General features: G+C 47.7%; 1 protein-coding gene and 1 long non-coding RNA gene across 3 annotated transcripts in view; both read right to left on the bottom strand.

Moving 5' to 3' along the window:
* Window positions 1–13,619, bottom strand: part of LOC148650663 (uncharacterized) — a 190,830-nt gene that overhangs the window by 63,369 nt on the left and 113,842 nt on the right. The gene's annotated exons all lie outside the window — the stretch shown is intronic.
* LOC148650672 (heterogeneous nuclear ribonucleoprotein A0-like) lies at window positions 2,346–10,289 on the bottom strand. 2 transcript variants are annotated; one of them, XR_015926183.1, is made up of 3 exons: window positions 9,374–10,289; window positions 5,863–5,994; window positions 2,346–2,604 (listed from the first exon to the last, which is right to left on the bottom strand). XR_015926183.1 is itself a non-coding variant. In XM_088604712.1 (1 exon), the coding sequence occupies exon 1, from the start codon at window positions 10,185–10,187 to the stop codon at window positions 9,285–9,287; it is 903 nt and encodes a 300-aa protein (XP_088460838.1). In that variant the 5' UTR covers window positions 10,188–10,289; the 3' UTR covers window positions 7,860–9,284. The 2 variants fall into 2 exon arrangements, 1 of the variants encoding a protein (XP_088460838.1); XM_088604712.1 differs by lacking the exons at window positions 2,346–2,604; window positions 5,863–5,994 and having other exon boundaries at window positions 7,860–10,289.

Genomic DNA, 13,619 nt, shown 5'->3' with positions numbered 1-13,619 from the left:
CCCCCTCCCTCTCTCTCCCTCTCTCTCCCTCTCCTTGCTATTTTTTTCCCAGGTCTCCTTGCTCCAACCCCCCCTTTCTTTCCCTCTTCCACTCTCTGTGCGCGTGCGGACCCCCCGAGTGCGCGAGAGCGTCGCAGCCCCCCCCCCTCCCCCCGAAAGACCCCCCGTGATCCATAACACGCTGTCATGAAACGGTCACCCCCAAAACCTGTATCGTTCGACAAAAAACGTGACACGGTGAAGACTGAGGCTGCTGTCGAAGCGCTGAAGAGCGCCGCCCCTTCCAGTGCGAGCCGACACTTAACACTGTGCAGTCTGAGCAGCTGAGCAACATGTGGAGGTTTATAACTGAGCGTAACACAGAAGAGGTCAAACAAAACTGTCATGTATTTTAATATATAGACATGGTATGTGAGAAAACATGCAATCGCCTTTCTGTGTATCTTTCTACAGCTGGCTATGAACAGTCTTCATAGGACATGAGCAGCCTACTGCAGTATATCACGAATGATCTGGTATTGAGAAATGAACACGCTCGTAATTTTGTTTTATTGATTGTGCGACTACGTTATCACCATTGTTGATTGGTAACGTGGAATAGGCTGTCTTAACGCATCTTACTTTCACTGTTTCTCTTATGCAAAGCCAACAGCTGTAGGAAACCCGTGTCAATGGACAATGTAACACGAGAGTATGTCTCCTAAAACACGAGCGCAGTAATTTGTTTCTGCTGATCATGTGCTAAGTTATAAAATACAAATTGTCTTAACAGGCAAGCACATAAGCTTTCATTTTTTCCAGTCGAGCTTCTAGTTTCTTCTGCAATACAGTATGCAGTCTGAAAAATAAGCTATTTTTAGCTCTGCAATTTGGTTACCCGCAATTCTGGAACTAGACATTGTGATGACGATAGCCGGGCAGGCCTCGACAGGAGCGAGAACCTTCTTCACTGTTGGTCTTCGTCCTCACTTCCAATGTCTGGGGAGTGCTGATCCTGGGTTGTCGCATAAGGCCTTGGTATGATGATTTCTTACACATTTATATAGCACTTTTATGGATGCAACGGCAGCCAGAGTGCACCAGCAGGATCAGCAATCAGGTGGGAGTGTGATGAAGCCAGGTCATAATTGGGGATTATTAGGTGGCTATGATTTGTAAAGACCAGGGGGGAATTTGGCCAGGACACTGGGGTCAACAGCCCTACTCTTTCTGATAAATGTCCTGGGATTCCTAATAACCAGTCAGGACCTTGGTTTTATGTTTTTTTTACACTGTAGCGTCCCCTTCACTACCCTGGGGCATTAGGACCCACAAAGTTTCTAGGCCCCCCCGCATCTAGACCTGCTACTGAGTGTCCAATGAGAAAGGCCAACAGAAACACCGAAATCCCCCACCCCCTCCTTATTTTGGTCGGACTATCAATGTACCGGACTCTCGAGCATTAGTGCTTTTCCAGAAGGATAAAACGGGGCACCTAAAGGCCCTCAGCCCCAGAGTGGAAGGGACTCAAGACCCAGGTTGGGACACTGCTGCTACTGTTAAATAAGGTGCCTTACGCCACACCGCTCCAACAGACCCAGCTGATTTGGAATCAATATCAGTATAGTAAAAACGACTGCTGACAACCAAATAGAGGAGCTTTGGAGCTTGCCTAATATGTGCAGGTGCTCCCACTTAACACGGGAGGAAGCTGGGCTATACTGCTCTTAAGATTGATCAATTACGGCACAATTTATCTGAGGTAACATGCATTGGCACCAGTTTAAACAACTGGGCACGTAACTGGGGCAATCTGAACAAACCCTCTTGCTCAGGGGTATGACACCCGTGTCCCACCTGCAATACGAACCCGGTCTTCTGGTTTCGAGTACGGAGCCACATTCACTGCTCTTCTTCGGCCACAGTGGGGAAACAATCACAATGTCGCAATCGCCCAGAGCTCGTTTCATAGCAACTAGAGTGTCCGGAATGCACAGCCGACAGCTTATAGACACTATTCCCAAAGGATTAAAAAGAATCTGGAAGCAACGGGGATGCAAACTCCATCACATTCCAGAAACTAGACATGCATTTATTGAAGGCAGGAAGGCAGGTACTCGTAGTGCTGGAGCCTTCGTGAATGAGCACCCAGGCTGAAAGGTCTGAACAGGAGCAGTCACGAAAAGTACATTCAAATCTAAGTGCATAGTTCCAAGTATTCACTTCTCCCCTGCACAGTACAACCACCCTTAAGCTACACCCGAGTACTGCTCTGTAGACTGTAACTGTACCTGGAAGAAAAACATACAACAGCAGCTCAGAACACACAACTCTGAACCTTGGTAAGAGAAAGAGGACGGCACCGATACTCAAATACTTTTATTAAATATATATTTTTTTAAATCACAATATTTTTTTCCACCGCTTTTCGTTTTTTTTTTTAAAAAGAGCGCCCATCAGTGATATTCCAGTCCGTGGATTCGTAGCCAAGTCTGCGTGACCTGTAAAACAGTCATCGCATGAGAGCTGCTCTGGGCAGCTGGCGGGGCACACGGGGCAGCTCCGGGCAGCACACGGAGAGCACACGCCAACTTCACGCCAGCCAGCTGAGCTCCAGGATAGCCTCTGAGTGTAAAGAGAAAACAGTGTTAGAAAGAGTATCACACCTTAAACCCAACAATGATAAGAGGCTTCCCCCAGTACGTATTAACTGAAGAAACAGCTTCTCGAATGTAAGAAGGAGATTAAGCTGATTGCTTTTATTGAATGCAGTAATTGCTCAAGCTGACACGACTCGTTTCAAACCCACTTTAAAGTAACTGCTGCCCCCGTGTGTTCCAAAAGTGAATACGTAAGGTGTCATCTTATGAAATTGGAAAATGAATTATTGCACATTTCCGCTGAATGGTGCTGTAACTTCAAATGATGGGTGAAGGTGACAAAACTCGTGTGTGCATGTGATTTTTTTTTAAATCTCGCACGTTTTTGGTTTTAAATGTTCCCTCCACGTTTATCAAAAACGCGTTTTAAGAGGTGGTCATGCTGTTCCGATTTATTAAACTTAATAAAAAGGCTTAACGTTTAAAGTAGCAAAGGAACATAAAACCTTCCTGAGGGATGGAACAAAATCAAAAAGCGAATATCTGCCGACGCGCAATGTTTTTAAAAGCCGTTTATAAGTGCCGAAAAGCACTCTTCTATCCCAATAAAAAGTGATGTGACCAAATCTCTCTCTACCGGAAAGACACCGTTCAGTCTGTGTCCATGTTCAACGCGATAAGCGCTTCGGGACTACTATGCAACATGCTCTCAAAAAAAAAACATTTCTCCCAAACTTACGGAGCCATAACCCTGAGGCTAACCCGTGGCCGATGAATGGCTGTTCATGAGCCCACGGCCAGACACAAGGGCGCGTCGCCAGAGCTGCAGAACAGGCCGCCGTGTCCGCCATAGCGGCGTTGCCATAGGAACCACGGTCTCCACGCACGGCTCTCCCGCTACGCAGCACGGCGATTGCGGAAAGACACGTGACCATCGCTGCCCGACATCGTCCGCCTCGGCCTGACAAAGCGCGCAAGAGTCACCGCAGTCTGGTGTTTAAATAAAAGACTTCACCGCATCAGGGTAGGCAGTGGGCCAGTAAGCCCGAGTGCCTCCTCGCTTCCCCCCGATCTCGACTTCCTGCCAAGCCCGACACCCCCCACTTCCGGCAGTCCCGTGCCACACGAGCCGCGCGCAGGAAAATATCCGGGTCCTCTCGCCCGTGACGTCACGCCCACTTCCCCCTCCGCCATTTCCAGCTCTCCCGGCACCCCGTCGGCGCCGAAACGCGCCTTCTGCTGCCCTGCCTGTTCGCAGTCTCTCGCAGGCCCTGAAAGTAAACGTGCGGTTCGTGGTTGCCTCTTTTAATAGCAACTTGAGGAATGCGAGCACGTCGCTAATTCTCCTACCCACAGGAACTACTCGCGGCATTTGTTTTAAGGAAAGGAAACTTCCAAAAAACGTCTGTGGACTCCTCTAAATGCAGGCTCGTCTGTTTAACACATCACCCTCTTTCTGTTCAACCAGCACAAACCGGGATTTGGCCGCCTGGTGCGTTCAGGGGGTTGGTTGCAACAGCTGGTCCCACACGTGTCTGGCCCCCGGGAGTAATTCTGTCAGCTGTTATCTGCTGTGGCTAATAAAGCCCTTCAAATAAGCTCATCACCACCCCGCACAACCCAAAAGACCCCCAAGCATGAGCCCACTGGGAGCACTAAGAATAGGCGCAGGACGAACCGGCTGATTTGTGCAGGAATGAAATACGTGCACGCCAATCCAGTCAACCAATGAGATGATGGAGGGCTGGAATACCAGAGGCCGTGGTTACCTTGTGCTCTGTTGTGTGCATTAAAATGACGTTAAGGACATCACAGGGTCTGGATTAGCGCAGCTCAGAGGGTAAGGCTTTAGGGGGGAAATTAAGCACCTGCATCCATCAGGGGACGCTGGCAGAAATGTCCTCCGAGATCCCAGGTACCTTAATTCAAGTCCCCCTGGACGAGTATGCCTGGGTTCTGAAATACCACACAGCGGATGTTTTCAGAGCAACGACCCCAATGAGTAAACAGGTCTGAGCGTGGGGGAGGGGAAGGGAACGGGTTATGGGGCGGAGCGGTGGCACTGTGGCTAAGGATCTGCGCCTGTGGCTGGAAGGTTGCCGGTTTGAATCCTACTCCGTTGGGCCCCCGAGCAAGGCCCTTCACCCCAGCTTCTCCAGGGTGCCGTATAAACGGCTGGCCCTGCGCTCTGACCCCAAGCTTCTCTCTCCCCGTCTGCGTGTCTCATGGAGAGCAGGTTGGGGTCTGCGAAAAAACAAATTCCCCATGCAAGAAATTGCATCTGGCCAATAAAGCGATCTGATCTAAAGGTCTAAAAGAAAACGCAGAAGCCCTGGGTCAGGAGCCAGTTTTCCAGCCCATCTGAAGACAAAACCCTCAGGCCACAAGCAGCTTCTCATTTGCAGATACGCTGAAACCCTGCGGGAACACTGGGACCCTGCGTGGGGAGACAGATGGCCCCACTGCGCATATGGACATGAGAGGAGGAGCCGAGGACGAACAAAAGAAGGAGGAGGGGGTGGGGAAGCAAATCGCTCGTCTTCTGTTGGGGTCGGTTCTGGGGAAAAAAGGCTAATTTCCATATCCGAATATCCCGGCTTCACGTGGGCACAAATGGATTTCGGGACTAACGAGAGTAGCAGCCACACCTCCTTGAAAGCCTACCATGGGAAGGGATTCCCAAAGGATGGTTTTGAGAGGGGGTGGCGGCGGCAGAATCCGAATCGCTTCCCTTCTAAAAGAAGCTTCGCACGACGCCGACGAGTGCCAGACCGCCACACAGGAAGCCCCAGAGGAGTCAGGGTGAGGAACACTCTACTGCCTGCAGAAATCGCCCGGGACGGCAGGTTCAGAGCCTTAACATCTCACGAGAACACTTCCGTCCACAGCTCTTTTTTTGGGGGGCAAGAATTGGCTGAATAAAGTGGTAGCAAGACACACAGCCTGACAGCCGTGACATCCATAGCATTCAAATATCTTCCAACATAGTTGGCGACCCAACGTACCAGTAGCTTAACTCCAGCGAAGCCCAATCTCTTTACCCAAAGGGTTGTGGGAGTAGGTAACATACTACCCAGCCAGGCCGATACGTTGCCTTCCTTCAAGACAGCTGGATGAGATCCTTGATCAATTAGCTACCAACCTCCGAATGGGCTAGATGGGCCCAACGCTCAAAAGTGTGTAATGTGTAGCGGTCACAGCAAAGCAGGTAGTAGTATCTGGGATACCCTTCCGAATGTATCGATTTCCCTTCTGAAAACTAAAACAAGAAGCCCTTGCTCACCTGATACAATGTGCTTCCCTTCTCCTTCCAAGATCAGGACCAGGCTCTTTGCGGATCCTGTTCAGTCGACGGTACTTTGGGAAAGGTAATTTAGGAAAGGGTTTCAAATTCCAGCATTACGCAGGCTGCGTTCTGGAATGAGGGGGGGAAAAGAAAAAAAAAAAGATACCTTTAATGACTGGGCAGCTGTAATTCAGAACACACTAAGTCAAACACCAATACACCCTGAAGTCTTCTCAGTTAGGGAAGATGTGTTTTTGATTTGATCAAATCATAAAAAAAAACTTCCATCACAAATCCCTGGAAGGAATTTCTGAGTACTTTCTTATGGTTCTCACACTTATGCCTGTGATCCCAGGTACCAAAATACCAGAACAAGCCCATAGATTTCATTAACTTCTTGCTTGATAACTGAATAATCACAACCCTAGAGCCTTTCTAAAAGGGTCCTTATGAGTAAGCATTCAGCAGAACACTATTAATTGTGCACACAGCTAAAAAGTTTAGTGCTTTCACCAATCAGGCAAATATTAAAACAAGGTATCGGGCAATTATATTAGAGATATCAAAAAGACAAAGCCTCAATTGATAAAGAAATGCCAATTAGGAATTTAAAATACAGTGTGGCAAGACTATTCCCCTATCTGCTATCCCCAGCTTTGACTTTTAGGACATCGTGTTTTTCCAAGATCTTCCCAATCAAAATTTCAAAACACTATAACTTAAACCTTTTTAGGAATCACCTAGTTTTTTTAAAAACAAAATAACTTTAGATTTCTCGTGGCTCTCAAACTTAATTATGGAATGCAACACCTAGTAAAACATGATCACAAACAATGAGTATAATTTTGGTTTGAGTGAAGGGGGGGGGGGGGGTAGATGATTATGAAGCATAAGATAGACATACCTAAAGTCACAAACCTTGAATATTAACGCTGCTCTCCTTGCTTTTGGTCGCATAAATATCTTGAGGAGCACTAAGGAACACTAAGCCAGACTCCGGTAAGACCTTCGTTACTGAGGGCTGGCGGGAATAGTGGGTTATAAAACATCACAGATAGCCTATTACCAGCATCAGCTTTAAACACTGAATAGTTAAAACATAAGTCAACTGTTTTAATGAGTCAATAGTTACATCAAATCTTATCTTTATAACTCAGCTCTTAATTACGGGAAAGCTGGCCCACTGCATTCACAAAGTGAAAGTTAATAAAGTAGAAATCTGAGAGTTTCCCCATTTTATACTTTTCCCCCCCAAGATGTGTATGATTACTATGCAAAGAAGACTGAGAGGTATGGATAATGGTAGTTTTCAGAAGCATGCAATTTCCTGCTAGTTAAATGCAGACCTCCCAGATAGGGTTTCCTGTTAAAACTGCTACTTTTAATTAAAACTTCTTCCATTCTTCTAAAGAAAGCGTGTTTTCGATATATTGTATGAAGTCTTTCTACAAACCTGAGTTGCATTTCCTATGGACTTTCGGAGATCAGTTTCTACAGCTCTCTGGAGTACACACTTGGAGATTTCCACGGTGCAGAAGACACAGCTAACAGTATGAATCCAGCTTTTTGTTGACTAAACAGTACTGAAACAGGAGGCTTAGGCTCCACTTGGGAAAAGACACTTATATATTTAGTTTGCCACAGAAGGTTAGGTTTAACATTAAACATGAGAACCTGGGAGCCGGGTTTTTCGTGGTACTTAAAGGGCACTATTTTCTTTGTAGAAAGGAAAAAAGAAATTCCATTAAAGTGTATGTGAAAACTAGTTAAGCTGCACGTAATATACATGACAAGTAATGGGCAAGACCACTTGAAACATGGAAGACCTAGATGGAAACAGCAAAGAGCTCAGTACGCAGCTGTATCAAGTACAACAGAAGGACGCACATGGCCTGCATCCATCATCCAATTTGGAATCAAGTGAAATATTCAAACACTGTAGAAAAAATGGATCATTAACTGATTTAAATAAAGCATATTTCCTCAAATAAAAGTAACTTCTATAGAGTAAAAAGTTTTATTTTAAATGGAAAAAAAATCCAAAAACAAAACATACATACAATTTACTGGGTATAGGAAATTAACAACATTAAGAGGCTGACCTGTGTACCAAGAACACAATGAGACATTAAGGGGTTTACTTTCTTGTAAGCGAGTCTGAAGTCCATTTTATTTAACGGCTTGACTGAAAAATAGGGAAAAGGCTCAGATAAAACTTGTAAACGCATCTTAGAAATCTTCAGAAGCTGAAAACAATTTCTCACCATAGCAACTATAACAATAATCATGTTAACTATTAACGATTTTAACATACACAGTAAAGAGAAGATTCCACCCCAGGTACTGGTGGAAGAAACTGAATTCCCTGGTTTAGTAACAACGGCAGTGAACCTAAGTGTTTAATTTGACCTAGTCCTTACAATCGGCAAACATGCTTCTTAAATTTGTCTTTTTGAGGATCAATAAGTCACGCCTGATCGCAAGATTTGAAGAAATATTGAGTTGCACGCTAGGTGTCTGCAAAGTCACAATTAACTTGATAGCCTTGGTAATCACAAAACTAGCTGCTACCCAATTTAAACTGCCAAGGACTAAATCGAGTTCACTGCAATTGACTACAATTGGATACTGAGATGCAGAAGAGCCCCCCCCAGGGAAAATGACTTAATATACCCCACTTAAATACACATAAAGTCATTTACAAAAGTACATTTAAACTATCTTTTTTTAAAAAAGCAAAAAAAAAGCAAACACCTAAAATAACAAGCAGTAATCTAATCTTAATTATAACGAGGGAGGAGGAGGAGGAAAAAAAAACAGAGGTCGTCTGGGAATAATACAGTAAACTCACAATCGCTGCCCAAACCCTCCCCGCTTTAAAAAAAAAAAACAACTGGGAAAATAAAATAAAAAACAGAAAGGCTGGAATCCAGAGGATGTAGTCCTAAACCTTGATAAGAAACGCGGCCTAGTATATCTGGGGGGGGTGGGGAGAGCGACGCACATCTCTGCCTCCTACGGTCTTAGGGAGCTGTGCAGCAGCCGGGGCTGCAAGCGGTGGCGGCGGCCATTTTAGGCCAGGCTCGCGGGCGAGGAAGCCCCTACCTGTTTCGGCCTGCCTGCAGGGGGCAGTAGGGAGTAGGGGTAGGAGGGGGGGTCTCTCCCTTCCTTAACCACAGGACGAGGGTTCACAGTGTTCCAGTCAATCCCAGGCCGGAGTCGCGGTCGGGCTCAGGAAATATCGTGACGGCAGGCTTAAGAGGTTTATGTGTGTGTCTTTTGTTGTTGTTGTTGTCGGTTTTTCCTTTCCTGCTGGTCTGGGAGAGTGTCGTGGATACTCGGGGGGAGGAGGAGGAGGAGGAGGGAGGAGGAAGGGGGGGGGGGAGAGAAAAAAAACTTGGGGGTGGGGTCCTTATGTTTTAATAGGAGCCCCCGTAGCCCCCCCGGCCGTAGCCTCCGCCGCCGCCACCCCGGGAGTAAGGAGCGCCGCTTCTGCCCGAGTAATTACCTTTCATGGGGCCGTAGCCGGAGGACTGCTGGCCGTAGCCGCTGCCAAAGTCACTGTAGCCGTTGCCCCCGCCGTAGCCGCCCATCTGGTCGCCGTAGCCGCCCCCGTAGCCCCCGCTGTAGCCGCCGCCGTAGCCTCCCCCGTAGCCGCCATCGCTGCCGCCGTAGCCGCCATAGCTGTTGTAGCCCCCACCTCCTCTGCCGCCGCCGTAGCCATTTTGGGAGCGTCCCATCCCTCGCCCGCCTCGCCCCCCGCGGCCGCCCCGGGCCCCCGCCGACTGCATCTCCTGCTTGGACAGGGCCTTCTTCACCTCCACCTTGTGCCCGTTGATGGTGTGGTACTTCAGCACCACGGCCTTGTCCGCCGAGTCGTTGTCCTCGAAGTAGACAAAGCCGAAGCCCCGCTTCTTGCCGGTCTGCTTGTCGGTGATCACCTCAGCCTTCTCGATGGCGCCGAACTGCGAGAAGTAGCTGGACAGGTGCTCGTCCTCCACGTCGTCTTTCAGCCCCCCGATGAAGATCTTCTTCACCTTGGCCAGGGCCTCGGGCTTGCCGGCGTCCTCCCGCGCCACGGCCCTCTTCAGCTCCACATTGTTGCCGTCCAGGACGTGCGGCCTGGCCGCCATGGCGGCGTCGGCCTCCTCGGGGGTCGAGTAGGTGACGAAGCCGAAGCAGCGGGAGCGCTTGAGCTGCTGGTTCTGCACCACCACGCAGTCGGTCAGCTGCCCGTACTGCTCGAAGTGCTGGCGGAGGCCGTCGTCCGTGGTCTGGACGTTCAGGCCGCCGACGAAGAGCTTGCAAAGCTGATTTTCCATTTTGTTTTTTTCGCCGTCTACGTCAGAAGGTTTGAAGTATCTCCTACCCTGACAACAGCTTCCCAGCGCAGAGAAGTGCCTTTCTTTGAACGCTGGTATAAATGGCGGGCGGTGGGCGGGGCTACGCCGATGTGGCCACCCCCATCGATTGCGTCGCGACGTGTCATTGGTGGATTTGAGCGAATTAAACGTATTATTTAAATATTTCCCCCGCCCCGCTCTGCCCGTCCCGCGCTTCTGTGCGGGCGGCCAGGAAGGCCATTGTGGGGCCGTGCACGCAAGCGACTCATTTTCTGCCACCGAAAAAAAAAAACATGTTTCAAGCCGCACATAAACGGGAGTAGTAGCAATAATCGCATGTGGGCTGAAAACGCCAAAAGCAAACGAAATAAAATCCGTGAAGGTTAGATTTTTAATCAAAATTAATAGAGAACAAAAAGGTCCAACATTTAGCGATAACATTTACTCAAGGTGATTTCATTGTATATGAAATGTGCATTCATCCATATACTATACTATAATACTGTATAGTGTAGATAGTACTATACACATGCTACACAGGTTACACAAGAATAGTCTGAATGGCACATAATATAAACGTTTGGTGTCGTTTGAGGTGACCGGTAGTGTTCGGTAGTTATGAATGACAAAATTATGTAAATAAAATGCTTTTCTACCAAACATGATCAATTTGTAATGCAACATGTAACCATTCATTGCAAAGCTGCAATGGTAAAACTAGCAGTCGATCTTAAATAAAACCCAAATTGCACCAAGGTTAGCAATCCAAAGAAAAGGGAATCATTTAAATTTGAAGCATTTCCCCTGAAAGCCTCCCGCTTGAAGATTTCCAAAATCCCAGCGCTGAGTGCAGCGTGGCGTGATCTAACGTTCAGTTGGTAGGAATTCATCAGAGTACTGTGCAATTACACAGTACCCTGGATATTAGCATCCTTCAGGATTTATTAACAAAAGAGGGTCTTCAATGTGCATGATTCTGGGCCAGATAAGTCAACGATCTCTCTAGAGATAGACAAACATGTTGTCTGATTTGCAGTTGAGTGGGTGGCTCAAGTGTTAATTAAGCGTATGTGTAAGTGTGTACATGTATTGAAAATAAAAATCCTGGCAATAACGTTTTCTGTGTTTACCTGTGCTTTACCTTCGGTGCTGTCTGTGTGGAGTTTGTATGTTCTCCCTGTGCCCACGTGGGTCTCCTTCCACTCCAAAGATTTTGATTTTTAAGAACTTTATTTTCTTTTCACAAATAAATACAGAGAATCACAAAATAGAAAACTTTACATTAACATATATACCTAAAACAGTATACAGTAGATGAGCACGCCTTGTTAAGGTTAAAAAAAGACAACAGTTACATAATAATAATTACTTTTGTTCAGATGAATTTTTTCATAACATTACATCACTTTATTAGCCCTATACAATTTCTTGTATTAGGAATTTGTCTTTTTGCATATCCCAGCTTGATCTCCATGAGACACACAGACAGAGAGAGAAGCTTGGGGTCAGAGCACAGGGTCAGGCATTTATAGGGCACCCCTGGAGCAGCTGGGGTGAAGGGCCTTGCTCAGGGGCCCAACAGAGTAGGATTCCTCTGCCGGCTGCGGGATTTGAACCAGCAACTTTCCAGCCACAAGCACAGAGCCACCACATCACCCTAATGACTTACATCATTTTGAATCACTTCCAAAAAAAGTCAAATGCTTTTGTTTCCCTTTACATGATAATCAGTATCACAGGTTCTTGAGGTACAGTCCTGTGCCCTCTATTGTCCACAGATTTTCTGCTTCCTCCCTCCCTTCTCTCCACAGATCTCTGAGATGATAGTTCTCTCTAATAATGGACAGGGCCAGGCTACCTGCTGCCTTGACTGGGACCTCGATGCCTTTGAACACCCCCATGTTCCTCACTCTCCACAGGGCTGTTCACCGCGGCCCCCAATTCTGTCAAACACATCAGAAGGTAGTCTGACAGGAGAGATTCAGGTGGGTAGCTGCGTCAGCATGCGTAGGCTGCAAAGGAACAAGTAATAGGTTTATTCCATGCTGAAAAAAAGAAGAAAGAGAACACAACGTTTCGGCCGTGGAGCCTTCTTCAGCACCTGAAGAAGGCTCCACGGCCGAAACGTTGTGTTCTCTTTCTTCTTTTTTTCAGCATGGAATAAACCTATTACTTGTTCCTTGACAGGAGAGATGCTGTACACTATGAAGGCAGTGGTCAGGGAAAGGTGAGGTGAAAGGGCCTGTAACCAGTCCTCAAACTGGGCCCAGAAAGCCTTAGAGAAATGACAGGACATGAGTAGAGGGGTCACAGTCTCCTCCTCACTACAGCCCACCCTAACACAGCGAGGGCTGGGGGTGAGGCCCCTGCGGTACAAGAAATTCGCACCGCTAAGCTCTGGTGGACGACACTCCAGGCTACATTGCACAGAAACCTAAAGGATGTGTGTGTCCACACCTTGCTCACTTGGGCTGATGTTGAAATGCCCACAGGGGTCCGCCGATTGCTCTGAGGCACAGCGCCATCTTCCAGGTTTTGGATGCTGACATCTTGGAGAGCAACATGAACAATTGGACCGGATCTTAAAAAGCTTTTAACTGGCCCATGAATTGCAGGCCACGTGCCAGAGTATGGGGCGTGCAGCCTGGGTCTGATACCCCACTCTCTAGACACCCCCCTCCCTACCCAAAGCCTGGCGAAATAAGTCCAGGTTTGCGCTTCAGGTGCTGTCGCAGTGTCTCTCAGTACAGAGGCCAGGAAAATGCATGGGAGCTTCATAGCAATATCTGGGACAGACATCCCCCCCCAAGGGCAGCGGTCTGTATGTTATTTCCCTCCCGAGTCTTTCCTGCTTCCCAACCCATAGGAATTGCCACACTGAATCAGCTGCTGGAAAACAGGCCCTGGCGCGCGTGTGTGTGCGTGCGTCTGCCCTGTTGCGGACTGGCGTCCTGTCCAGGGCGTACCCTGCCTTGCGGGGACAGACGCCGGCTCCACTGAGACCTGAATTGGAAGAAGCAGTGAGACCACGGACATATGGGTGGAGCACAAGCATTCCTCTTCCCTTGCGCCAGCAGGGGTCTTCATGTGGGATTTGTGGACAGCGAGGGCCATTGCTTCCGAACGCCCTTTGGCAAAGAAGTACATAAAGGTGGGGAAAGACACCGCATTGCATGTTGTTGCGTCTTCAAGTTTTAGCTGAGCCTTTACCCTCTTTTTCACTCAGACCGTCGAGGGAGTAAACTGCACAGTAAAAGTGCTGGAATACCAACCCAAACAGCTCCTAGTGCAGAAATGAAACTTTTAAATCCAGGCCGAAGTGTTATAAATTAAAAAGGCCTTACTGAACACAGCTTATCTGATAACGGGCAATTGTTGAAACGGACACCACATTCCCAGCCTCTTTCGGTT

Source organism: Lepisosteus platostomus, chromosome 13 (genome assembly GCF_059453375.1).
Source record: "Lepisosteus platostomus isolate fLepPlt1 chromosome 13, fLepPlt1.hap1, whole genome shotgun sequence".
Taxonomy (NCBI): Eukaryota; Metazoa; Chordata; class Actinopteri; order Semionotiformes; family Lepisosteidae; genus Lepisosteus; species Lepisosteus platostomus.
This window is presented reverse-complemented; position numbering and strand designations above follow the sequence as displayed.

Coding starts and splice junctions, on each gene's coding strand:
- LOC148650672 (XM_088604712.1), bottom strand. CDS start 10,187: ATGGAAAATCAGCTTTGCAAGCTCTTCGTCGGCGGCCTGAACGTCCAG.